The sequence below is a fragment of the Thunnus maccoyii genome, chromosome 9 (assembly GCF_910596095.1).
Source record: "Thunnus maccoyii chromosome 9, fThuMac1.1, whole genome shotgun sequence".
NCBI lineage: Eukaryota > Metazoa > Chordata > Actinopteri > Scombriformes > Scombridae > Thunnus > Thunnus maccoyii.
In genome coordinates, this window is record NC_056541.1 from 13,159,127 (window position 1) to 13,186,512 (window position 27,386).

General features: G+C 37.0%; 3 protein-coding genes across 5 annotated transcripts in view; 2 read left to right on the forward strand and 1 right to left on the reverse strand.

Annotated features, from left to right (window-relative positions):
- Positions 1-1,877: 1,877 nt before the first annotated feature.
- On the reverse strand, positions 1,878-7,676 carry cdo1 (cysteine dioxygenase, type I). The gene is made up of 5 exons (XM_042420051.1): positions 7,416-7,676; positions 6,087-6,164; positions 4,933-5,090; positions 4,181-4,350; positions 1,878-2,898 (listed from the first exon to the last, which is right to left on the reverse strand). Exons 1-5 carry the CDS (start codon positions 7,583-7,585, stop codon positions 2,866-2,868), a joined length of 609 nt encoding a protein of 202 aa, XP_042275985.1. The 5' UTR covers positions 7,586-7,676; the 3' UTR covers positions 1,878-2,865.
- A 3,336-nt stretch (positions 7,677-11,012) lies between these two features.
- ap3s1 (adaptor related protein complex 3 subunit sigma 1) lies at positions 11,013-22,530 on the forward strand. The gene is made up of 6 exons (XM_042422370.1): positions 11,013-11,301; positions 15,175-15,266; positions 16,108-16,219; positions 16,353-16,424; positions 17,856-17,963; positions 21,627-22,530. The coding sequence occupies exons 1-6, from the start codon at positions 11,233-11,235 to the stop codon at positions 21,753-21,755; spliced, it is 582 nt and encodes a 193-aa protein (XP_042278304.1). The 5' UTR covers positions 11,013-11,232; the 3' UTR covers positions 21,756-22,530.
- A 1,918-nt stretch (positions 22,531-24,448) lies between these two features.
- commd10 (COMM domain containing 10) overlaps positions 24,449-27,386 on the forward strand; it is a 57,879-nt gene continuing 54,941 nt past the window's right edge. Inside the window, exons 1-2 of one of the 3 annotated variants that reach the window (XM_042421708.1) lie at positions 24,449-24,766; positions 26,514-26,604. In XM_042421708.1, the coding sequence (XP_042277642.1) occupies positions 24,738-24,766; positions 26,514-26,604 (120 nt within the window). In that variant the 5' untranslated portion in view covers positions 24,449-24,737. Of the gene's footprint in view, positions 24,767-26,513; positions 26,605-27,052; positions 27,150-27,386 lie in introns of those variants that run through there. The other 2 variants (XM_042421706.1, XM_042421709.1) reach the window with 2 other exon arrangements.

Below are 27,386 nucleotides of genomic sequence, written 5' to 3' on the forward strand. Positions count from 1 at the left end.
TTAGGGCAGTGAACTGCATGGACATTGGTCAAAAATGTGCAAATAATTAAAAGGATAAGATCACTCACAGATGAAAATTGTATTTGCTCATGGCAGTTGTATCACTGGAAACAAAATTGAGCAACTGACTAAATATTTCTAAGCCAGGGGGCAACCCTTGTAAGCTGGTGCAAGATGGTTTATGAGTTTCAGATCACTCTATGATACATGAAGACAAAAAAGTAGTTCATCTAGCAGAGCACCAATGATGCTGCTTTCTTACATACATTTTAGGGCCTGTCACTCCCCATTTTGACAAAGATGGCAGCGGTATGTCCCTTTAGAGTCCGCCGTTCCAAAGTCTCATACATAAAGTGATGGTTTTAGTATGGAAGTTGTAAGAAGGATTGCGAAATCCTAAAGCAGACCACATTTAAATACAGGAAACTCAACAACTTCCTGTCACTCCCTTGGATAAAACGACACTCAGCAATGTTCTGACACTGTCCTATATGCAGTGTTGTTTTATTGAATGATTAACCTTTCGATAGCCTGTTGTTGTTGAATGCACTGTGATTGCTAAATTCATGAGCTAGATATCAGAATTTACCATCAGAAGAAGATAAAAGTTTTCTGGATAGGCTTCCACCTAGCCTGGCACATAGTAATCATGTCCTCTTATAAAACAGGTGCCTCGCTGGGGCAATCAAGGCTGTCACTTTGTTATTACATAACAGTCTGTAGGCCATCCCATGGTTGACCTGGTACAGAGAAAACCTGAGGATATTTATTTAACAAACTCACCTCCCCAATACACCATGTCCTTTCAGCAAAGGCAAATAATGATGAAATGTATCCAATGACGTACATCTGTTGTTTGACCTAACTGTTGATTTTTGCCACTGAGTGAAAAAGAAGCTGGAGCTCAGAGAACATGTCACTAAAAAGGAAGCTGATGGGAAACAGTGACTTACAGGGTAGAGAATTTACATTTCAAACGCCACACAAAAGCATATTTATGCAGGCTTCCTCTTTAATTTAGCTGTTTTTGCATATTCAAGCTCATTTAAAAATCCCAAAAATGTAATTGGAGAGGCCCAGAAGCCATAAGCTTATACAGTGGACCCTTCTAAAATACAAAATAAAGGCATGGATGAACTTGCATCTTTGCTCATACACTGTTACCTACTCTCTTATCTGCTCATTGACCAAGTTTGTAACAGCCTAGCTGTATATATGCAACTGACACAGAGGACAAGGTTAATATCAATATTTATTGCCAATATAGCTGCCAATATTACATATTAATTGTTCAATGGAGTAGTGGAGGTTCGCATGGAGGTTCGCATGGAGGTTCGCACGTACACACGTTTTCATTCACTAATAGATAGACAATGTGACAGAGATTACTCATTTGTTTGCCCACCAATTGTGTGCAAACATTGATGTCTAGTACTTAATACTGTTATCAGTGCACCATTAATCTCATAATCTATTTATTGGTCAAGGTAAAGACCAATCAATATTTCCTTCAAACCAAAGTACAGATTGCAATGTACACATTTGTTTGCTTGCCAGGTTGGTGCCAGATGTAGTTTGTGTTAATATATTACTGCAGTTCCTCAATTACTGTGATGTGCTTAGTACTCTTATATGTCCATTAATGAGCCATTAGGGTGTTTCCAGCCAAAATTCTCTATATATCTGTAGGAAGTATTGACACTAACAAATGTAAGCTTTTTTCACTTGGTTTCTGACACCCAAGTATTGGTGGCCAGGGTTTACCACACAAACTATGTTTTTGTGTTTTTGTGCTTGTAGCATACATATTTGAGACAAAAAAATTTACCAGTGTGAAAAATGTAAGACTGAGAAAATGAAGACAACACAAAATGACGTTCTGTGAAAGGGTAATGGTGTTTAATGGTCTACAGTTATGTTCAGATTTATCATTTACTGTATCACAGAAATCATGCATGAATTGGCAGTGCTATGACAGGTGCTATGCTGGAGAACTACACACTATATAAATACAGCTACAATTAAAACATGCCAAAATCCTGAGAAAAAAGTATGAGTTTTATCTAAACATATTGTCTGCTAATAATACAAAATAGTCCTCAAGACTCTCTTGGTCAAAACTTGAGTATGTATACATTTAGGCGTAACACGGTAGCTTGTTGATTTAAACACTCGATGAACAGAACACTGCAAATAAATTACAAGCATCGCACTTTTAAAAACAACACAACTCTAAAGCTTTACATATTTTTCCAAATGCAAATGGCAACTTTTTTCTTTTTAATTAGACTGTACAAACAATGTTACATTTCATAACATTTTCAACAGGTGTTAAGACTATTTTGAGTGGTATAAATTGACAGTAAATACAGGTATAAAAGTGCTCCATTTAGAACAAAACTGATGATTGCAGAACTGTTTTCCTTTTCGTGAGATATAAAATTTAAGAGAAACACTATAAGAGCAATATTCTCCCTCTGAAATGCTAAAGCTGTACTCTTCGACTATGGGCCATAACTTTTACAAAAGTGTGGCTACACAGGTCATGGATAGACAGGAATGTTGTTATTGGAAAAGGGTCTCCTCTGGCCTAGCAAACAAAAGGCAGATTCAATCCATGTCCAAGCCTATTCATGCATTCGTCCTGTGCTCATCAGTATTTGCCAAGCTCACACTGGGCAGCTATAAAGCCATTCTAATTACTGGGTTGTCCTTTTGAACCAGCCCGCTCCTGATTTTAAATGGGTTGCTTAGTCATAGTAGGTCCACATTTCGCTTCCCCAGCAGTTTCCCTTGAATCAATTTCACAACATTGTCATTTTAAATGCAACTGTCTTCATCATCCAGAGCCTCCTTTGGTGACCATTAGTTGTTCTCTTGTGAGACTGTGGTCTCTGACTGTGGCAAAAAGAGTGAAAAACAGAAAAAGTTCATTTAATTACATGCATCTGTACAGTCTTTTATGCAAGTCCTTCCCAAAGCTAAATCAGGATTATACAGAGTCTTAGACTTAATCAAGTTTTTTGTAATCTATCTCTATCATACATCCAAAAAACAACCCAAGACCACAACAATTATTGAGAATTAGGGGCGCATGATGAGTTAAGTTCATTGTGTTCTCACACTCATGTACTCCTCCTATCTTATCTTTCTCATTTGGTGTTGCAATCTAATGCACTAAATTGATGGTGCTATGGTCAGGGGAAGGTTATACAACTTGCTGATTTCAGATAAGGCTGTTGCTGGCAAGGTGGCCGAAGCAGACAGCTGTCCCACACTCTAGATGCCCTTGTTTAACCTTTTGTCTGTAATTCATTCTTTTCTGTGCAGCACTTTGGATTGTGATTTTTAAAACACTCGCACATTATAAATGACACTTAACAGCAAATAATTTGATTCTCATCTGCCTGAACATAAAAAACTGTTCTCACGTGTTTATTAAGTAACATTTTTTGCCTGCTAAAGCAACAATTCTGTTAAAACAGCAGCGAATGGAAAGAGCTTTAATGGATATCACATGGAAACTTTCTATTTAACGCCATCAGTCTTCATGGGGTGCTGCTTTAATTGCTCATAGACTGTGTTTAATGAGAGTAACTAGACAATATAAAAACTTTCAACTTCCTGCTCTTAAGGTAATAAATTTGGGGGGGAGAGGGGGACAAGCAGTCTGTGTGTTCAACTAACTGTTTGTATTGATCTTTCAAGCGTGGTGATATGTAAAATGGCTAAATTAACAGGTGTATACTTATATTTTGCTTATATGACTAAAAAGTCTGTTTTCACAATATGCATTTCTGTCCAAATTTGTCTTCCATACTCTGATACGATATACACAGTATATAAAGATAAAAAATTATGGCTTCTACAGTACATTTATGAACTTTATAACTTATCCTCTACAAGAGAGAAACTTGTTGTAGCTAACATCTATAGTGACATTACTTTATCCTGTTTGTGTCTTACAGGCAATGTTATTGCTAAGAAAGGTTTTTGTACCTGTACTGTGCATATTGTTATATTACACACTAATCACACATGGATCAGACCAAGCCTTTCTTCATATCCTTAATCGTGTAAATTTCCTTTGACTAACTGTCCATTAAAATAAACGATAATATGCGTAACTGGGCTTGATATCTTATGATTGAATGGTAGAAGTGCATATAAAGTCCCTTACAATTGAAGTCTTCTCTCCGTATTTGCTCCAGAAGGTCATCTTAACGGTGTTCCTGTGCCCCGTGCGCTGGTCAAAGGTCTGGCAGGTCTGGAAAGGTGGACTGTACAGGTGCAAACTGACTGCGCCCTCTGTGTGGCTGCCATTTTCCACACGATGCAGGCCAATGGAGTCTAAAATATGCACACACACACACGCACACACACACATGAACAAACAACATGCCACTGGAATGCTGTGAAATGGGGCTCACAGCAGTCACAGGCAGTTATTGGCAGTGCTGTCACCAACAACTGAAAACAAACACTGCTCCAGGGCTCCACTTGGCTTTAGGAAAATACTTAGTCAGCAGAGATGTTGGAGCAGACCTGAATCCTACAGTATTGATTGTAAAATTAAAACTGAGTGTGACTCCTGCAAGCCTTAGATGTTGCATAAATGCAGACTGGAAACTTTGGTATTATTGTACATATATTACTCCTGACTGGAGCCGGTCATGTCTCCAGTCAGGAGAGAGATACGTCTCATGACAGAACATGTGAAGGATGTTTGTTCTGTTGTACTGAACACAACATGGACGTTTTAGCTACATTGACACAACAATGTTCATGTATCACTGGATTAAGAACAAGTTTAACAGATCGCCTGTGCACACAAATAAACAAGTATTAATAGAAGTGCTGTCAATATTGAAGAAGGGTAAACTCGAATTAAAAAAAGTAAAGAAACCACCCACACAAAGTCAGGTTTCTCACCATTTATGTAAGCGACCTCGTTTTCCTGGAGAATTCTCTGTGACTTCTGGACCATATCTCCCTGCGATTTATTGTCTGGCCACTCGAACAGCGTCTCCTTCAGCTGACCTTGCAGCATCTTCATGAAACAGTGGGAGTCTGTGTGGTCGTGGATACTACTGCAAAGTGTTAAAAAACACAAACATACAGTGTCAGATTCTGGCCTTTTCCTGACCCTCAGGTCAGAAGCAGACTTGAAAAGCTTTCCCGTCAAAAGTATCAGGGTTTCAATGTAAAGGTGAGACAGTTTTTGTGTTCTTGAGAGGTTGTGTTTTTGGAAACTCTGCATCATCGATGTCGGCTAAATGACTTTTCATCCAGACTGGCATATTCCAGATTTTTATGCATGACATAATTTCATAAGAAATAAGCCATGACTTATGTGTAACATGTTATGGTCTTATCATTGCAACAGCCATGTTTGTTAACCATTAATCTTACCACATCTCTACTACTGCGGCGGGGATGACTTGGCACCAAATGTAGTTGTTTTAGTGCTAGAACAGCATTTTTTGTGTGAAACATTTCTAGAAATGGCTAGAGCATTCAAGAAAACCAACCATTGCTTAATAATGATGGTCAAACCACATGCCTATTGCTACAATTTCCTGAGAACAGTATATAGTAGGTACGTAATAGTACTGTATCATGGATGTGGTAAAACACTTGTGAGACAGTTTTTCTTATGCTAGTGCCAACTTCTAGTCAATATGTAATCATATATAGACCTATCATACCATTTTGATATAGACTTCAGCAAATGACAGGTGTTCAGGTGACTTTTGCTGACATGAAATAGGTATCATCAAACAAATAATGTCTATTTACATAACCTCTCTGTCTGTCTGTAGAACATTGGACTCTCTTATCTGTATTAACTTGACACTATAATTGTCAGATAAAGTCGTAGGCTGGCAACACGACTGGTGAACGCGTGACCGAAGGAAAACTTATGTTAAGAGGTTGAATGCAACAGTTTCAATAGATTTAAAATCACACTGCTGCGGTGATCTAAGAGATCTTCTCGACGTGAAATAAAAATGTGCAAAAGACCATTTGATAATCTCCTGTTTTGCATGTTCACTTATCTTAGGCTTTGCGTTTTAACATCTCACCTGCCGTGGCCTTCTCCCCAGCACAGAATCATGAGGTTGAACTTCCCATTCCCTTCGTGAATCAAGTTCCTTGTGTATCTGCAAAAGATGACATGCATTACATGATTACATGATTACATGTGCAAAGAGAAACAGAGAATTATGTATCCTTGCAGCTGTAAACTAAAAGGTGTCAAAGGAGTCCCAAGGAGAACTTAAAGTCACAAAATGTGAAGCTGCAAAGTCCCTGAAAATGAAAACTGTGTGTACATTTAGACAAGAATAAGACAGAATCCTAAATCTGAACTTTGCTTCAACCACTGTTAAGGGGTAACTACAAAAAACACAATATGAATGACTGTTGGGCATATATGTTCATTAAAATCATGAATACGCCTCTTTTCCCACTCAGCCTGTTGCACAATAACTCATATTTTACTGCCAATTGTTAAATAACATTGATGGGGAGGGAAGGCAATTTTATTTTATAAATAAAGAAAATCTGTCATCTCCACTGACAACTTTGAAAAAAATTTAAAAAATTAAAAAAAAAATCTGCAGCCTGCAGTTCAGGGCATGGCCCAGCCTGCATCCTGGCTTGGTCTGGAATATTGTCGATACTCGGCACGTTTTTCTGAGCCGAGAGGTTCCGTCAGTCTCCAAATATTTTGGACGCAGTTGAAGCTCCCTGGTGGGCGACAGACAGTCACACCACAAGCTTAACCTCTGCAGTAATCAGCGGGTGTGTATCAGTTCTCAGTGTTGATTGGATGATCCACTCACCCGCCCTCCCTTCAACTGAGCCCTCTCTCATCAAAACACTGGGACTCTGCAGCTTTTGATTTTTTTTTTTGACTTGAACACAGCCATATTTGGTAGATTTTGCAAAGATGAACATTGCAAATAAACTATTTGAAATGAGAGTATCAGCTCGGTGTACCTGGCGTTTAAAAACAGTCAGGATCAATCATGCATTTCTTTTATTCAAATTGGGTGTAACGAAAGGAAAACAAGGGCTGATTTTCATTCAAATACAAGGGCGATAATATTAAAAAGATTAACATTTTTAAGAACTGATAGCATTAATCTAATTAACGCATTCAATCATTTGCAAATAAATAATCTTTCTGTAAATCTTCCTACAGAAAGAAAAAGTGTCTTACAATAAAAGGTAAAAGCAGACTCAATATAAACAACTAAGTATAAATGGAAAAAGAAATGTTGACTATATAAAACACACTAGGCCAAAGTGACAGATTAGGCGACAGAGCAGGAGTGCAAAGTGCATCAGCACAATAAATGAGTAATATGTGAGTAGTTAGCAGCAGAGTAAGAAATACACGGCTTTACCTGTACTGGTCAAACTTTGCATATTTCTGCCATTCCTGAGGTTTGCTCTCATATGATTCCATGATATTCTGGACCTCCTCAACATTGATGCAGTCACTCTCGAAGATTTTTAGCAGGATTTGCACCAGGTCATCCAGAGTTTCTGGCTTCATCACCTCGGTATGCTCCATCTCTATGTTGCAGTGAAGGTTACTTTTTTCACGATATTGATCTTTAGTTACAACAAGTTTCTCTCTGTCCAACTTTGTACAGTCCTTTACTTTTTATAGGCAGCGCTGTAATTTGGGGGGAGCTGGTGATGGACTGTACCATTATAGGAAGAGGTAAACGCCCACAGCACTTAGTCTTATTTAAATAAACTATTATGGTGAGCACAAGATGTAATATAGCAAAAATGCATGCCTGCACTTTCACCACACTTACTCTATAGAGAATATTTATTTTTCATAATTTTATTCTGCATGTTTTAATCCAGACATCAATCCATTTTCACACATTAAGAACTTGGACTAATCCTCTAGTCCAATTCCACCACGTTGTCACAAACACAACCTCCCTTTCCCCCTTTCTTTTTCTCACTGAGGCATGCCTCCAACAATAGCAGCCCAGCCTCTCTTTGTGAGCCCTCTCCTCACAAACTCAACAACATCAACAGACAGTCCAAGGTGTGTGCGGAGCAGAGGCTCACAAACAAAGTTGGCACGGGAAAAGGAACACGTCGGGGGAAAAGGGTTGAGTGTTTTGGGAAACACAAGATCTTGTTTTTAGAACTTTAATCCCCCTGTTTTGTTCGCATTAAATCAAGAGATTATGACAGAACAATTGCAATGCATGACAGAATAACTGTACAAAGTAGTTTACGTAGTAGAGTATGAGTATGAGAACATTCAAAGGGACTAAAATACTCATTAAAATATGTGAAAGGAGGAAAAACAGAATGTGAAAGTGAAATTGATGCATCAATGATGCATAATTGTTCCTATCTGTCAGCTCACATAAGAATATTGCCAAACAAAACAAGATTATTCGGTGCCAAAAATCAGATGATAATTCATCTGTTAAAGACAAGTTTTGTGGGTGTGAGAGAGCACTGGTGGAAAAGTACTCATATAAATAATGTTATGATATGAAAATTCATATGTAAAACCCCTGAGGAATTGCTATATCTACGTTTGTGTAGTTTAAACTCTACCTGGACACTGTCTCCCTGTAGAAGGTGTCAGGTTTTAAATTCACCCCAGATTTATAAAAAAACAAAAGCAGACTTCAGCAAATGTTTTGACTTTACACCTTCCTGTGCATGTGCATGCATGTCTGAGTTAAAAAAAAAAATTAAAAAAAAAAAAGACTCTGGGATAGACTGATGTACAAAGTCAGATGTGGGCAGACAGTTAGTCACACACAACGAGAGATGCTCCTGTCAGAGACTCTCATATCACATAACACATTTGCTGTACACTTCGTCTTAACAAGATGTTCCTGGAGCTGTGTGTCAACCAGTCCGGCTCTCACAACTTACAGTAAATCATAAATCATTCCTCCAAATGCAGCACACATTCCTTCACAGAATTATACAGGTCATTCACTCACACTGCTCCACCTGTTTCCCTTAAGCGAGACTCACTATGAAGAAAAACAACATTTTTACTGGAAGCCTGATCAGTACTTTGGGTTTTTGTGGGTCACATATGATGCAGACAAAATGTACAGTTTTTTGTTATTGCATGAAGTTGTGCATTGATTGTTCAGAAATACTAAATATCAAATCATTGTAGACATTTTAGTTGCAACTTTGAGCAAAGTGCGTTGCTCAAGAACACTTTGGGATAGTGGAGAATTCAAAAGGAGGCTGCCTGAGAAAAACAGCACACTTAGTACATTTTCCAGGAGATTACATTTTAATTGTTTCCGCTGCAAACCACAGTTGAGCTGGGGTATTGCAGTAGGGTAACTCTGCATTTGTTATCGGTCCCTCAACATGTGTCAGTTTATCAAACCCACAGCTGAGCTGCGGTATTCCTGTCGGTTGATTCTGCATTTGTTTTCAGTCCTTCAACATGTGTCAGTCTATCAAAGGAAAATCCTCTCTGGCCAAAGAAGATATCCAGGCCTATCCATTTTTTTCTTTCTTTCTGGCAGCATTAAGAGTGGGGAATGTTCTTTGCATCAGAGGTTGTGCCAAGTTTTGCTCTGAGCTGCCACATCATCAATACCAGATGTACTCGTGCTCCACCTTGCGGTTGAAAAATAAATTCACTTTTCACAGCTGATGCCTTTTACATGGAACATTAAACTTAAGCTCCTTTAGGACAGGAATGGAAATTAACTGGCTAAATGAAAAAAAGACATTTACATTGGTTTTGCATGTTGTTTATATACAACATATGATATTTATGTGGCTGAAAACAGGCATGGCTACATGTAGTCATACATTTCTTTAAATGAACGAATGAATACATAATATGGAACTGATTACAAGTAGAAATCTTTATCACTGATGTTAATGGACTTAAACCTACTACAAAGGCTATGAGCCATTTAATGCAATACATGTTGTTAATTCGGTCTCAATGCACCAATTAAATGACATTTTATGTCAGCAAGATCCTGAAATTTCCATCTGGCATAGAATCTGTTACACTTGTTTTACTGGACATATGTTGCTTTGTTTGATTTCTAGTTGCTTTAGTATTTAATTCATTTTTCTGAATATATGGTTTTCATTTGCTCATACAAACAACCGAACAGTTTACTTATAAACTTATTTGTTTTTTGGGGAGATATTACATCCCTTGGTCTCGAACAACAAACTGTGTTCCCAACTTAAACATTTTCTCAACTGGTGTGAGAAATTTAATGCATCCTGAAACAACCTCTGTAACAGAAAAGCCTGAAAAACTGCCACTTATCCAGAAGACTAAAACAACATTCATATTTTCTCAATTTAATTCTTTAATTTAATTATTATTCCTTCAAACTTTTTTTTTATTAAATTATAATTCTACTACTACTATGTGTTCATTGTGCATGCACACTTTTTGTCTACTTACATCACCCTATTCTGCAATGTTTTATTAAAATTATTATTATATTAACTTCATTTTTACAGCATGTGTCATGCATACAATGCTGAAAGTACTAACAACAGATATTAAATATCAAAATGTAATGAAGAACATTAGAAATAACATTTTTAAAAAATCAAATGTAGAATAAGAAGCTTAGGTAAGATTCATTAAAACACAGGATACAGACCACTTTAAAGCAAAATTAAATGTGAATTTTGAGATGTTTCATAAATGAATTATTATTATTATCAATGTGCAATGAAAGTCACCGCATTAATTGTCGTATTTACAATGTTTATAATCCAGTTCACCACATACATTTCACATTATTTCTCTGTATGATAACATATATTAATATTCATATTATAAATCCCTGATAAACAAAATATGTTATGGTCTTACGCCACCGCATGGATGATTCTAGTATCACATATGAGAGGGGGGGGGGGAAACACTTTTTCCCCTGTGTGTTTTTTAGCGACGGTCGGCACAGATTGAGCCATCGCGGCTCCTGTAGCAGGAGGAGGCGGAGGAGGAGGAGAGCATGACTGGTCCTTTGACGTGGAATATTTCCGTAAAGAGACGATGGAGGAGTAGCAGGAACAGCGTGTAGCTCGAAGCTATCCCGTATTAACCTTAAATCGAGACGGGTTTAGCCCCTGAATCCCAGTCAGATCTGGGTTCACGGGAGTCTTTCACAGACTGCTCCCTTTCTGTTCCCCCCCGCCTCCCTCCGTTCAGCTACAATCATGATTAAAGCCATTTTAATATTCAACAACCATGGGAAACCGAGGCTTTCTAAATTCTACGAGCATTATGTGAGTAACATGAGATTTTGTTATTATTTTTCATCTGTTTTAAATGAACATGTTTTGGCTTGTTGAAAGGCCAAGACGAGAAAAGTAAATTAAAAATATCTTCCTACGACTGTTGAGATACTTTGTTGCTTTTCTTATGCAAGAAGGAGGATGTGGCTGTATTAATTAGAAAACACATGTAACATTGTTGCAAACTGTTTGAATGGGAAGGTGTGTGCTGCTGCTTCAAACAGCCACTGATCCTGATGTATAGGATGTCAGTCTCAACCCTGCTGTCCCCCTTTTTTTTTTTTTAAAAAAAATATGAATAATTAAACGTGTGCAAGCTGAAGCCAGACTATCACATCCCCGTCGAGCCAGTAGGAACAGGATTGCAGCCACTCTTAATTCGACTGTAGTGATGAATACAGTGAAGTAAGTGAGTTCACTGTTTGGGTCACATGACTTCAATAACGCCCTTGTGAGTGACTCGTGCTCACTCCAACCTTTCACCACTACCGGTGCAATTAACCTAATTGTCATTAATTGAGAGTGACATTACCGATCAACTCTGTCAGAAAAAAAACAGAAAGCTTCAGGTAGCAAATGACAGTTTATGTAATGTCGTTTGCTGGGCAAGCTTATAATTGGATTATTAATTGTTCTCATAATTGGATTTATATCCCAAGGTTGGCTGCCTGCCTCTTCTTTAATATTGGTGCCACAACAGCAAGGTGACGTAGAAAGTGCCCCAACCAAAGTGAACTCGCTGCTATAGTGGAAACCAGTAGTTGATTGATCAGTAAGTCGATCAACAGAGAATTAACTGGCAACTTCTTTGAGTTTGAGTTATTTTTCAAGCAAAAAAAACCACAACAATCTCAAACATTTGCGGGCTCTGGCTTCTCAAATGTTAATACATTTAGCTTTTCTATGTGATGCCTGATTGTGAACTTAATGTATTAGGACTTTGATAGGCCTGCAAGTAACAGTAATATTACCGTTTATAATTGGATATAAGCCCAATTATGAGAGGAATTTGCTGAGGAATTTGCAGGCATTTAATGGTTCATTTGTAGGACATTTTACAGAGAAGTTGGTGTAGTTTGATACAAATAATCAGAAAAGAACAGAAAAAGTGCTAAGTTGGTTTAGTTTGTAAGTACCCACTCATTATATTTGGGTTCATACATAGTTGTTAAAATGAATTCAATCTTAATGAATTAGACTCTTGAAAATTTTTGCACCTCCCTCTCTGTAAAATGTTAAAAAATACTAACTAATACTGTTAAATACCTGCAAATTATTCAGAAAAATCAGTATAGAATTAAAACTAACAATTATTTTCATTATTGGGTAATCTGATTATTTTCTTACTGATTTACTGGTTGGTTTCTAAGATGACTTAAAATTGTGAAAATGCCCTCCAAAATTTCCCAGAACCCAAGGTTTCATCTTCAGAGGGCTTGTTTTTCCCAACCATCAGTACAAAACACTAGGGCTGCAACTAATGATTATTTTCATTATCCATTTACCTGCCGATTATTTTCTGCATTAACTGATTAATCATCTTGTCTATAAAACATCAGAAAACAGTGAAAAATGTCTATCTCAATATCCTGGAGCACAACGTGACATCTCCAATGTCTTGTTTTGTCTGACATACAGTCGAAAACCCCCAAGTATTGAACTGACTGTAACCAAAGACCAAGAAAAGCAGCAAATTCTTATATGTGAGAACCTGGAACCATCAAATATTTGGGGTTTTTGCTTAAAAAAATGCTCATTATTCGATTATCAAAATAGTTGTTGATTAATTTTCTTTTGATTGACTAATCTATTAGTCATTGCAGCTCTGCAAAACACATATATTTAGTTTCATATCATATAAGTAAAAGAAAAGCAGAAAGTCTTCACATGTGAGAAGGCATTTTAAATTGATCAATGACTCAAATTATTAATCAATTTACAAAGTAGACATTTGATGACATCATTTTGGGTTCTGGGAAACTGCAACATAATTTTCTTACATTTTATAGATCAAGTGATTAATTGGACAAAGAAATTAGCAGATTAATTGATAATGAAAATGTTTTATTCTCCTTAGAACTGCACCTTGAACATTTTATATGTTCTATAATCCATTTATTAAGCTGGACATGGATATGTTTTCATTTCAGGAGGATAAATTGAAATTGATTGGATTATAAGAAAGCTATGGAGACACCATCTGTTACATTAAAAGCTGAGGTGTTAGCTTACAGGCTGGCAAGATATAATATTTCACACATACTGCTCGCTGTGAAAACCTTATATAACTGAGCCTTGGTTTGGTGTTTATAGATGAAGGTTTGTTTGAAGGGTTTCGGAGACAATATAAGTTAATGACACATAATGTGATTTCGTTCGGGTCGTATCTGTATGTTGTTTTGAGAGGGAGAGTAGCAGAGCTGAAGAGGCTTTGTCCCATTAGTTAGAGCCGGTCTGCTGGCTCAGACATAAAGCCAAAGCATCTGTCCAATCTAAAGATGACATGTGGGGAGAGGAGAGAGAAATATACACACTCACACACACACACACACACCATCACTTACTCACCATCAATTGGCACTCAGCCAACATCAATGAGAAGCTTTGGAGGAAGAGCAGCTGTGTGTTCAAGCTTGAACAACATTTCCGTGTAGCAGTCTAGAGTTTCTTGTTTTGCAGCTTGAGCAAAGGTTGTTTTCACACATACTGGGTGTCCATATGATAGTATATTGATTTTTTTTATTTTTGAGCTAAGGATGGTAACAGAAAATACTGAACTACTGAATTATATCATATGCTTGTGGTGCTGTGTTGGTTATAGAAGTTCATTGTATAAAGTATTTCTTTTTTATGTAAGAGACAATATCAGAGCTGCAAATGTCTGTGCTAAAGAGTGCTTTGAATTGCACATACATAATATCTCCCACAATAAAATCAGGGAGAACGGGCGCCACTACTAATTACACCATAATCTGGGGGAAGGTTGCAGACTCAAAAGGCCACATTTGGCTCAGAGGGAGCCAGAAACATCTCATAGTGCAGTTTAAAAGGTGCTGCAATTCCTCGCAGTCTTGAAACTCAAGAGTACCATAACCCTGCTTGTCCCATGCTTCCAAGTCACATGACCGATTCAGCCTTCCAGCTAGCTGCATACTGGACACCATCTTCTCTCCTTGTGCTCACTGACCTGTTATGGACCCTGAGAGGACATTAGCACCCTTTGGTCAGGCTGAATCAGTGTTTGAGTTGCACGCAAGAAGAATTTATCTACGTTTGACCTTTGATTGAGGATGTTGGGGTTAGATTAAATACCTCAGACCATATGTTTTTGGATGCTTTCTCCTGGACCACCAGTCTCAATTGCATTTTTATCACCTAAAGTAAACCCAGTAGTTTGATATTTATAACTGGATGAAATATGGCACCAGTTTTTAAATGTCTCTTGAGAGTTTGGACCTCTGTTAGTTCAGGAAATCTTCAAGTGTAAGCCTTTCAGTGAATGCTTGCAAATATGCTTTAGGTTATTTGAGGTTTTAAACAAAATCTCATTCATTAGCAAACAATAAGATAAGCCTGCCTTGGTTTAGCTTGTGCAATTAAATCATTGCGTCTGTAGCCTTTGGGCAGTAGTGTATGTTTAAAGATGACAAGAGAATGGTTCGCAGATAAATCATGCTTTTTTTTTTAACCTAGAACCCAGAGCAACCTGTTTGTTTAATGCATAGGAAGATAAATGTGGCCATTAATTTACCTGCCAACCAGAGCATTCTGGCTAGTCGTAATGAAATCGCTTGGTGGAAATAATTAAATTATTTACCAGCTTCTCTTTGTTTAACAACCTCTTTTTCCTTATTCATCCTGCAGAGTGAAGACACAGAACAACAGATCATCAGGGAAACCTTCCACTTGGTCTCGAAAAGAGATGAGAATGTCTGTAATTTCCTAGAAGGTGGAATGTAAGTTATGACATCTGCATGCATTTGCTGGACCTGCTGGTGACTGAATGAGGGACTGTGTTTAAATGAATAAACAAAGCAAGTTTAACTGGTAGAAAATTCTTAAGTTAGAGAACTTATTCTGATGCAACATCACAGGTATTAAGTTGATACTAGAAAGGAAAGCCCGCAGAGCTTTGTGAATGGTAATTGATAGTAACAGCGTGTGTTTGGTGTTCATTTATCTTTCATGAATGAGGAACTAAGTGTCATTTTACCCTGTAAACCTCTACCTGCTGCTTGCACTCACTCTTTTCCCTCTCTCTCCCTCACTCTCTGTCACTTAAAATTGCTTGACATCAAAGCCACATGGTTATAAAAAAATATTGTATTATACTGTACATTAAGCATTTAGACAACTACAGGGTGATTTCACTACAACTAAATATTTAAAACTTTTACAAAAATCACTTTATTCACAATTTTAAGTGATCACACAGGATGTATGTATGGTGTTACAACATTTCCTGTGGCTCAAGCTGCTTGTGTACATGTTCACACACTCATTGAGGTCCAGGTACAGATGGTTTACTGGGTTAGGTATCTTCCATATCTTCCCACGTTAGTATATCTTTAAAAATGTTGACTCATGACTGTAAACTCCCTGTTGTTTTCTCCAGGTGGTTTTTTTGTCATGTGCCATGTTTTCAGCACGCTAATAAATATCAGGTCATGCTTAGGTTAGAGTGCAGCATTGTGCGTGTTAACCTCTGCAGAACTTAATCTTTTATGGTGTCTCTTTTCTCATCTGTATTAAATCAGGAATGGTATTGATGTAGTCTCCTTGTTCCCTGTGTGCTAGGTTGATTGGAGGATCAGACTACAAGCTGATCTACAGACACTACGCCACATTGTACTTTGTGTTCTGTGTGGACTCCTCAGAGAGCGAACTAGGAATTTTAGACTTAATCCAGGTAAGAAGCCTGGGAAACCTCGGGGTATCTATCGCAATGTTTGGCAAAGTACTTAGAGAATGTTTATTGATTTGTTTTTGTGTTAAAATCAATGGCAGTTCTGCTTCATGCATTAAATTCTTCCCATTTTTAGGTATTTGTGGAAACGCTGGACAAATGCTTTGAGAATGTCTGTGAGCTTGACTTAATTTTCCATGTAGACAAGGTAGGAAATACCTTTCATTTTTCTTGCCTCTGTGATGTCATATATCTGAATTACTGCTTGAATGTTTGATCTTAGAAATTACCTCTGACCTTTTGTGAGAGTACAAATCACTTGTAGGACTTGTGATGTCACATTTATCTGATGACCTCTGCTTTCTTGTCAGAAACGAACTGATGTGACATTCACAGATTTTCAGTCACTTCTCAGATTTTGTTCAGTCATAGCTGCTCTGTCGAATGACGGCAAAATTTTGGTGTTACAAGCAACTTCCTAAAATTAACTTGAACACATGCTGCAATTTTTAGAGCTGAAACAAATAAAATGACAACTATTTTGATAATCAGTTAATCGTTACTGATTCGTCAAACAAAAGAGTCCAACATTCTCTCGTTCCAGCCTCTCAGATGTGAGGATTTGCTGCTTTTCTTTGTCATATATGATAGTAAACAGAATATCTTTTGGTCGGGTTGCTTGAACGAAACAAACATTTTTTCACAATTAATTTGGAGAATAATCGGTAGATCAATCACAGATGAAAATAAACATTAGTTGCAGTCATACTGCAATTTTGATATCATCTCTTATTGACTTGAAGTAGGCCCAGTTCAAACGTTTCTGGATCTTTCAAACAGGTTTGGCCTGCAGTAAGTCTTTTTAGGGTACCACGCCATTTACAGTATTTAAATACATTTTGCCCAGAGTTCTTAAAGGGAACACAACATGCTTTTTTTGTGATTTTCTGTCATTTATATACTGTTAGAATGTCATATTTCTATACTAAACATGATCAAAGTTCCAAAACTTTAGGTGAACTTATGTAAAAATGCTACCTGACAGTCGAAAGCCAGGGCTTCAGCCTGCTTTGAAGTTCCCTCTACTTCCCCATCGAACTGATGTCAGATCATTCACACATGCCTTCAAAAGGTCGACCATTCTTGCCTGGGTTTAGACCTTTGAATCTGCTCACTCCACCAAGTCGAGTTGACTGATTCTGTTTGATATCAGGCAACAACCCTTCCATAGCCTTTGTTGCTAAGGTTGTTCCACAGGTTGTTCACGCTGTCTACCTGCATATTTCGGTTCGGATTTGGGCTTGAACATGTACTGATGTATTTGAGAATTCCATTTTCAGACAGAGGTTGAACTGAGCGGCTGCATAAAGGGCTAGTATAAGATGATTAAGGAGTTTTAAAGAGGGGAACTATAAATCATGCAAAGATATACCAGTAGATCCCCAGAATATAAATATAGACCTGGAAATGTAAAGTAAGAGTTGTGGTATTAGGAATGTAAAGTAAAGTAAAACGCAACATCTTGTGTATATTCTGATGTACTGTAGATTCAGACAATTTTGTTTCTGTAAATGTCAATTGCTCTGACAACATTATATATTTAATGACATTACAGTACGATTCACCTTCTGTTTGTTAGGTCCACAACATTCTGGCAGAGATGGTGATGGGCGGGATGGTTCTGGAGACCAACATGAATGAAATCATCACACAGGTGGATGCACAGAACAAGATGGAGAAGTCTGAGGTAAGCGTGACCCTGCCCATCCACTGTATGTATGACTTGATTCCACCTTCATACTTTCGAAGGTATTGTATACAGTATGCAGGCATGTGTGTATGCTGCACCCTGCATGCTACTCTCCAGTGACCTTGTGGATGCTCCCTACCTTCTCTTGAGTGTTATGTGCTCCTTTTTTTGGTCTCTTCTCTTGCTGCTGCTCTGCTCTCGACACAGATCAAGACTCGACATATATCCCCTCAGTATAAAATAAAGAATCATAGTCATCACTTTTCTCAGACTTAACCCTACCATTGTCCGATGCATCTCCAGAATCTGTGATCATCGAATCTCACAATCATCTTATATTTGATATCATTTAAATTTCACACGACAAAAATAGGCTGGTTGTAGGCTGTGTTTTTACATGCTTTTTAATTTAAAGAGGAATGACAATTTAATATGCTGTTCATGCTTTAGTAAATGCTTTTCAAATATGTTTTGTAACATTTATAAGCCAGTGTCCTTGCTTGGATATCTGTTCTATGCAAGGACATTGCTTTGCTTTCCATACAGCTTCTGCAAGCAGATAAACATTTCATTTACTGATTTGAACATTTGAGTCAGACAGACAGCCAGAGACAATTTCATGAAATCATTTCCGTTTTACAGCCACTGATAACTCAAAACATATCTCCACTAATGATTTGGCTGATTTTAAATAACTTATAATGCACTGCAACAATATCTGTAAACCTTAAGGCAATGTTTTTTTTTGAGATTCCTTTTGACTTTTGCAATGAGAAATGCTGACAGAAAGCCATAAAGTTGTACAAATTTGTTGTTTTTTGTGGCTCGTGTGATGATGAAGTGAAGGGTTACATTGTCAGGTTGACTAGTTTTATAACTGGCTGACATCAGGTGTGTTCTCTAACATTTAAGGTTTTACAGTTGTAGTGATAGAAAAGTGCACTTTTTCTTACAATCTGAGCTGCATTGTGTGCTTTTAACCAGACAGATTCTTCTTTTTGATTGATGTTCTGTAAGCAGAGTCTTTTACTGTTCTACAATCATCAGAGCTGCTCTGTCTCTCCCCTCTTGGACCTACCCTAGACCGCAGCGTGTGTTTTTTCATCGTGATGCTAATTCAAAACGACACTGTCCATTTATAGGGCGGTGTCTCGGGAACAAGGAATGAGCTGTTCTTCCTCCAAACTGGCAAGGACTGATAAAATGGCATTAATCTTGTTTTCACCAAACTGCTATTTCTCAAGTAATATCTTTCATTTTTGTAAAAAAAAAAAAAAAAAAAAGTGGGAGAAGCTTTGGATCATTTTTGTCTTTAAAGATGTGGTCTATGATAGGTCCTATCACTTTTTTTCTGTGGAGATAAACTGTAATTACTTTAAACTGCTTTAACATTCCTCATTCCTCTTTTTCCTGACCCTGTCTAGTTCTTTCCATTCTTCTCTCTCTTTACAGACGTTTATCTTTCAGTCTACCAGGCAGGACAGGTAGACACAGGTACTGCTAAATTTACAACCAAGTACTGTAATCGTAAATGAAGTTTACTCCCCTCCCCCCCGAGTCCATACGGCCCTCCATGTAATAGCAAACTGACGTCACTAACATGCAGTAGGAATCTTTCATGGCAGACCCAAAAATGGTGCCACCTATCTTTAATTAATTACAGAATGCCTTCACTTGAATATACAGCGGTGGACAAAATAATAGAAACACCTGACAGTATGATACATCCCAGTACAATAGCTTGTTGGACGGTTGTTGAGATTGTGTCAGAAGGGTGATGATTCAACTCTATAATAATTTTTAAGGCAGCAGTTTGTGGTATTGCATTGTCAGGTGTATCTGTTACAATGTCCAGCCATGTAGCTCAAAACAAATTTGTATCTACCCGACTAAAGAGGCTACAGAATTCTTTGGATCTCTTTTACTGTCTTGCAAGATCACCCAAGGTCTCCATCTCTGCTTCAAAATGCATTTTTAGTAAGTGTTCATTATTTTATGAGACTGGTACCATACAAGAGCCATTCTCAAAACCTATCTGGCCTAAAGTGGTGCAGTGTGGTAAGGTATCACCACAAGTAATTTTTCTTGAACCAACCAACGATAAAAACCTTCTAGACTAATATCCTGTTTCGTCTGCACCAATATCTCTCACAGACAGACAAGAGATAAGTTGGTGCTCACTCTTTTAAAAGCCCCTCTGACTTACATAGACCAAAGAATCAAACCCTTGTGATGTGTTTCATGACTGGTTTGACTATTTATGTACATATTAGTCACTCTGCTTTTCATCAAAAACCCGCTATATTTGCACAGTCGCTGTCCAAGCTACCTGCTGTTGAGGCAAAAAATATGTCGAGTCCAACTACTGAATACTGAGCCCATGTGCTGGATCAGCGTTCCTCTCAGTTAACGCTACGGTCATCTTTCCATCTAACACAAGTCTCCTTGATTCTTGGCAGAGAGAGGAATGCATAAGACAAACGGTCCATTGAAATAACCTTGTGAAAATAAGTGAAGTGAATGAATCTACATTCCAGACATACTTTATGTCATATCACTAAATGCTTTACAAGGCTACACATTTTGAATGTGTTCCTAGGAGAAGCGACGAATGTACAGTTTGGTCTTTTAAGCCTTTTGGTCATTTTTGGGTCTGTCTTCTAAAGATTGCCTTGGAGGATCTCTAACCGCAGTGATTCTCAAATGTCTGCTCAAACAAAAAAATGTGAAACCATTCAGTGTCTGCAGATATGCTTTATTGTTCCAGAAAGTCAAACTACTTTCCTTAGACATGCTAAATTGTCCTGGTACAGTTTCACATTGAGATTCATTGTGTTAGAGTGACTTGCCTCCTCTATCCCTGAGAGTAGATCTCCCACTGTAGTTCAGTTCTACTGTAGGCTTATAACCCTCTCATGTCATCAGTAGTTAACACCATTGATGTATAAATGACACAATATTTGTGTTCCTCTATCCACAAATATGTAATCAGGCAGATAAATGTTAGCTACAGTCATGTGTAGCCCACTAGAGGTGCAGTATCACCTGTATTATAATGGCTAAAGCTTGTAGTCCTATATTATGTTGACATGTTTTTATTTTATTTAACACAAACAATCAATACATACTGTACCTATCTATCCAAACATCATTTCAGTCTTCATATCCAAACCCATTTTTTCTGCTTTACCCAATTCTCTCCTTGCATTTTTACCCTTATCGGTCCTCAAGAGTCCGGTGGGTTCACTTTCAGCAATGCCGCCTTTGTCCATTGATGAATGTCCAGTTACTGCTCAGTACATCCAAATTAGTGAATGGTCTAGTACAGTGTGTCTTCACAGTTGATTCATAATTGGCTCTGGTTGTGATGTAAACCATTATAGACCCAAATAATGCATGTGCATTTGAAGCTATGAAGGCATCTGAATGTACATTTGCACATGTTGTCTGTCCTAGTAGCTGTCAGTGCTTTTGCATTTTGTCAGCAGTTGACTGTTTTGTCTAGTTCTCTGTTTAGCACTATGTTGTGTACTTATGTTTGTCCAGTGTCCACTGTTCAGTGTGGTGTCATGTACAGCTTGTTTTTGATTTACTGGTTTGTATCTTATCAACCCTCCTTGTGTGTGTTGTGTGTGTGTGTGTGTGTGTGTGTGTGTGTAGGCCGGTATTGCAGGAGCACCTGCTCGTGCCGTATCAGCTGTAAAGAACATGAACCTCCCGGAAATGCCCAGAAATATCAACATTGGTGACATCAGCATAAAAGTGCCAAACTTACCCTCCTTCAAATAGTGGCAGCGAGATCCTCAGCCTGCAGATGTCAGCCAATGTTTACCGTGATGCAATCTGTTTACCAAAACCTCAAATAAGTAACTTTTATCAAAACAATACATCATGAAGGTACTGTGTGATTTAAAGCTCCTTGTTCTGGTGTTATCTCTTTGTTTTTCCTATTAAAGAAAAGAATGTTTTACATGTTTTTTTTTTGTTTTTGTTTTCTGTTTGAAAGAAAAATGAAGTATTTATTTATCAGTGGTACATTCCTTCTGCCTCGCTGGAGGTTGGCCCTTGACGCTCAGCTGCTACAGTACAGATCTGTGTCAGTTTGTAACTGGAATCTTTTCACTTACTCAAGTCTTAACTTTCTGAAGAGAAAGCTTGGCATGTAGTGAAGTTTTGACCTAGTCTTACTGGTTTGGTTGTTCCAGACTAGAGAAATTAATCCATGGTGGAAAGTGCTGTAAATGGAACAATTTTTGAACAACAAACTGGAACAGATCTGCTACAGTATTGGAAAGTCATACCTTACAGCTTGTTTGTAAAATCAATGCAAACAACAAAGAATATTATTATATTAAAGATATGCTGTGTGACAGAGTTATGGATATATACATATACATATATATATGTGTATATATATATGCGCTGAAATTGTTTTTCTTCCGTTATTTGTATGCAAAATATTTTTAAATGATTTATCATGTCTTATCAAATAATTCTCTTAATTTTAATCTGTGCATGACTTTTTTTCTCTCCTTTTACAACATAATAAACTGTCAAAACTCAACCTGTCTCTATTTTCTTTTTCATTATTATTATATTATCAATGTATTTTTGATACAGTACTGAAAAATGTTTTATGTGGATATAGAAAATGGTTTTAGTCTCAAACTGAACTCACTATAGACTATATACTGTAAGTTAGCACTGAACAGGGACTTGCCTCAAGTGCTTTTAATGGTTTATGACTGAATGAGCTCCCTAGGTGCAGAGTCAGCCTTAGTTTAGTTTATTTGACACAATGAGAGGGAGGATTTGAGGTCGCACTTATCCACAAAATCTCAAGGATACACAATAAAGTCCAAGATTTATTTCCATTGTGGTCCCTGGAGATGTTCCAGTTATGCGATCTTGTTTAACAATACTCAGCTATGGCCACAATTCATCCTTTTAAAGGAGGACTATTGTAGGGCAACACAACAGTGAAATTGTATAGATTCCTTAAAAAGCCCAGTCTACTTATGAGGGTTTATGAGTAATGTTTTTTCAATGGTTAACAAATTTACTAATGCATTATGAATCGATTATAAGCCATTAATAAGTAGAAGTTTTTGCTCCCTTTGACTGGTTAGGTCTGTATGTCTATAAAGGCTGACGAAGATTTGGACCAAAGTTGATTTAACAACTTTGTAACATTTGTAATTGCAGACCTGGTAGCTTTTTAAAATGCGAGAAACCCATGAATATTGATTAATGGATTACAAACACTTATAACTGCATTATTACCTAATAGAAAGGAACATCTGCTGGACTGGATATTTCACAAATTGACAAATTTAGTTCTTATTAATGGGTTGGCTGATGACTTAATGGTTAATCAATCTATAAAGCATTAGTAAATAATGTATGTATTCACATTATTATGCCTTAATAGATAGTGATACTCAGTGGTGGAATGTAACCAAGTACATTAGCATAAGTACTGAATTTAAGTACAAATTTAAAGTACTTGTAGGTTACTTGAGTATTTCCATTTTATGCTACTTTGCACTTCTGCTCCACTACATTTATGTGCCACTTACAGTTACTAGTTACTGTTCAGACTTTACATAAAATAATATATTTTAATGTTCTAACTGTTGTTTGTATTGTCTGTTCTTTTATTTCTTTTTTAAAAATTTGTTATGCACTTTGAGCTGCATTTGTATGTGAAAGGTGCTATATAAATTAAGTCTATTATTATTATTGTTATTATTATTATTATTATTATTATTATTATTATTATTATTATTTTAAAAAAAACTATGAGAGATTTATATAATATGATGCGGTACTATTACTATTACTGTACCCAAAGTATCTAAAATTGGCTCCATATTAATGAGCTATAACATTAAAATGTTCTTACATGTATTTGTTAGTGATAAAACAAACAATATAATATACTATACTATTTTAACACTGTAAAAGAAGCCAGTCTGCCTAAGTACTTGTACTTTTTGTTACTTTAAGCACATTTTGTTGACAATACTTGTTTGTTTTACACATTTTGAGTTTAGGACTTTTAAAGGAGTACATAAAGGAGTATTTTTAGACTGCAGTATTTCTACTTTTCTAACTAGGGGATCTGAATACCTCCTCCACCACTCGTGATACCAGTATATGGATTTCTGTAGTGACTGTTGCACTGGACACTTTCAGAGAGTCATTGTGCGCAGATTTACGCAAAATACGTTCCAAGGAAATCAATAATGCAGTGACAGAGTCCGGAAGATTAAATTATTGTTGAGACTGTTGTGTTACAATACATAAATTACCTACGTTTTGATTATTTTGCTGCAATTCGTCATGTTTTGCTTCATTCTTCACCGTGTGCGTATTATCACGCAGCTTTGACTGTCATGTGAGTCGTCTTGTGACAACAGACCGGAAAGGGTCGTCTAACGATGGTAACCCTAGATTTGCTCTGGCGAGATTTGTAGGCGTTGTTCCTTCATTGTGCTCGTTGTTTGCCATTATACAAAATAATTATGTTTTATGATGTGACAACGCTGTGATTAAGGTTTGGTTAGGTTTAGGCACAAAAACACTTGGTTAGGGTTAGGAAAAAATCATGGTTTTGAGTTATGATCACTCTCGCGAGATGTTTCACAAATCCAGGGTTACCATGTAGTCACGACCAGGAAGAGAGAAATGACAACAGTATGAGGAGGAAGATGCTGCAGCTGTGACACCTTTTCACTCTTTCATTCTTATTTACTGAAAGCATCAACAATGACTTCAGTTATTAAAGACACACAAAGGTTGGGATTTTATTTTTTAAATTCAGAGTCCTTCCAGTAATTAACGTTAAGCTACATGTAGCTTCATGTCGAGCCACGAAATCCTCCTGAAAGTTGTTATTATTGGGATTTGGTGCATAATGGACACTAGCAAAAACGTTATAACGCTTAATACATTATTTTGGCATAACTTATGTTATTGCTCGTATCTTTAAAATGTGTCTCTGTCAAGTTTTCGTCTGTCAGTCTTTTAACATTTTAGTCAAGCTGCCTTTACTCCGGTGTTCACTGTTTTACTTTTGTACTGTATTTAAGTCCAGCTTTGAGATATTAGCACCCAACTAGAGCATCGTCTTGTCATTGTCTAGAAAGTTGTTTTTTTTACAGAAAGTTTTAGATTCAAACTAGGCAGCAGTTTTGGTTCATCAAATCACCTTTATTATAAAAAAACAGATGCCTTTTAACTCTATTGCAGTAATACAGTGTTTCTACATTTCAGTGCAGAAGTCTCAAATGTGCAAAAATATGTTATTTAAGAAGCACAACTGGGACAAAAGTCACCAATCCTATAAAATGGGCTCTGTTAAGTGTAGTAATGCCTAATATTTGTAGTGCACCAGTTTGTTTAATTTGACTTACTGTAAATAATTTGTATTTGTTTATTCATTTCTAAACCGACGGAAATAATATTACAAGGCTGGAAGTTTAGGATCAAAAGTCAAGAGTAGGGCTGCAACTAAGGATTATTTTCGTTATCGATTAATCTTTCAATTATTATCTTGATCAATCAATTAGTTGTTTGGTCTATAAAATGTCAGAAACTGGTGAAAAATGTTTCCCAAAGCCCAAGATGTAACCTCAAATGTCTTGTTTTGTCCTGACTGACAATCCACAACCCAACGATATTCAGTTTACTGTCATAGACGACTAAAGACTGCAGAAAATATTTACATCTGAGAAGCAGGAATCAGAAAATGTGGAAATTTTCTCCTTAAAAAAATGACTCAAAACGATTAATTGATTATCAAAATAGATGACGATTAATTTAATTGTTGGAAACTAATCGATTAATCAAATCAATGTTGCAGCTCTAGTCAATAGCATTTGTCATTGTACAAAAAAAAAAAAGTATATGTATGTAAATATATACACACATTCATAAAAAAGTAAATGTAAGACCAGTTGTCGCTTAAGATATGCTCAAAGCTAATTATATATACACCAGTACTTAAGTGTTTGTTGAGCTCATATGTGTTTACTTTGACTGCAGTAAAATTGTGAATGCCTCCTTTTGATGATGAGTGTATTTACCTTGTAATATTACCACTTTAATTTTTAATGCACATATGGACAGATAGTGAAATACGTGTACACACAGCATATTTACTTTGCAGGAGCGAGTATGTCTGCATGTGCGTAATAGTATTCATACTCATACATATTCAAATGTGTCATCATATCACAATCTCATCTCACACTGCTTTATACTTTCAACATCCTGCACCGATGCCCCTGTTTATTCCATGCAACGTACTGCAAAGGATAGAAAACACTAATTTGTTGATGCTGCTGTATGTTTTCACCGCTATATGTCTTGTCTATAGCTTCTGTTTGATTTTGCAAGTTTATAGAAGTACCTTTGAAATCCACTGACAGCCGGAGTGAAATTTCTCTCACTTGGCCAGAAAACACTGATTCTGATTCGAAAGGATCTGAGTACTTTTCCACACCGCTGTCATTAACACTCACGCTTCTTCTTTCCAAACAGCATAAAAGAAGCGGTGACTTTCATCAACGCGATTGATGTGAACAAGTTCTCCAGATTAATCTCCCGCATCATACAAAAGCTTCATCTGAAGGTACAGAGGCCGCGCAGTGTTATACGTGCCAAAGACAAGAGGCTTTTGAGGCTTTTTCAGCAAAGCTGTAGTGCCAGAGAGAGCAGCGCATGCATAATGACTTAGTGGAGCGTCAGTCAGACTCTGCTCTAATGAATGCACACACATGCCTGGTCCTGTTGATCATTCTGGTTTTTCACAAGACATAGCTGGCTGTCAAAAGGTTGCAGTTACTCACTCCAGGAACAGTTTGTCTGCTAGTTTTATTATTTATTTATTTATTTTCGACTTACTAAGAGAAAGTAATGAGCCTTTTTCATGAAAGACATTTTTTACCTGTCATAGCAGGAAAAGCACAAGTGTAAATAATAACGTTACTATGGGCTGTATTCTGTTTAGTTTTACCAGTTTTATGGCCTGAGGTGTTGTATAAGATGGCTCACTTGTATGGCCTCCGGGGATAATTAAACTGAACTGAGCCGTCGTTAACGTTATTACGTCCACATGTGCTTCTACTGCTCTGACAAATCTGCATGTGTGCTTTGCAAAAGGTCTCTTCATTTTGGGTAAACTGGTTTGCTTTATTGTGTTCATTTATTATGACTTCATGTCCACCATCTTCCAAATTACACTTTTAATGTGTTTTGGATTGATGTTATTGTCTTTTACATTAACCTCTGTCGTTGCCTTTTATGTTTATTTTGTGTAAGGCACTTTACTTCTGTTTGATAAGTGACGTAAAAGTGTTATAAGGCTACAAATAATGATTATTTTCACTCTCAAGCTATCTGTTGATATTTTTT

What these genes read in the sequence shown, in the direction of transcription:
- cdo1 (XM_042420051.1), bottom strand. Translation starts at nt 7,585, where the DNA reads ATGGAGCATACCGAGGTGATGAAGCCAGAAACTCTGGATGACCTGGTG. An exon ending in GCAAAGTTTGACCAGTACAG is followed by an intron (nt 6,165 to 7,415) that starts GTAAAGCCGTGT and finishes CATCTTTTGCAG; the next exon opens with ATACACAAGGAACTTGATTC. An exon ending in TGGGGAGAAGGCCACGGCAG is followed by an intron (nt 5,091 to 6,086) that starts GTGAGATGTTAA and finishes AACACTTTGCAG; the next exon opens with TAGTATCCACGACCACACAG.
- ap3s1 (XM_042422370.1), top strand. Translation starts at nt 11,233, where the DNA reads ATGATTAAAGCCATTTTAATATTCAACAACCATGGGAAACCGAGGCTT. An exon ending in CTAAATTCTACGAGCATTAT is followed by an intron (nt 11,302 to 15,174) that starts GTGAGTAACATG and finishes TTCATCCTGCAG; the next exon opens with AGTGAAGACACAGAACAACA. An exon ending in AATTTCCTAGAAGGTGGAAT is followed by an intron (nt 15,267 to 16,107) that starts GTAAGTTATGAC and finishes CCTGTGTGCTAG; the next exon opens with GTTGATTGGAGGATCAGACT.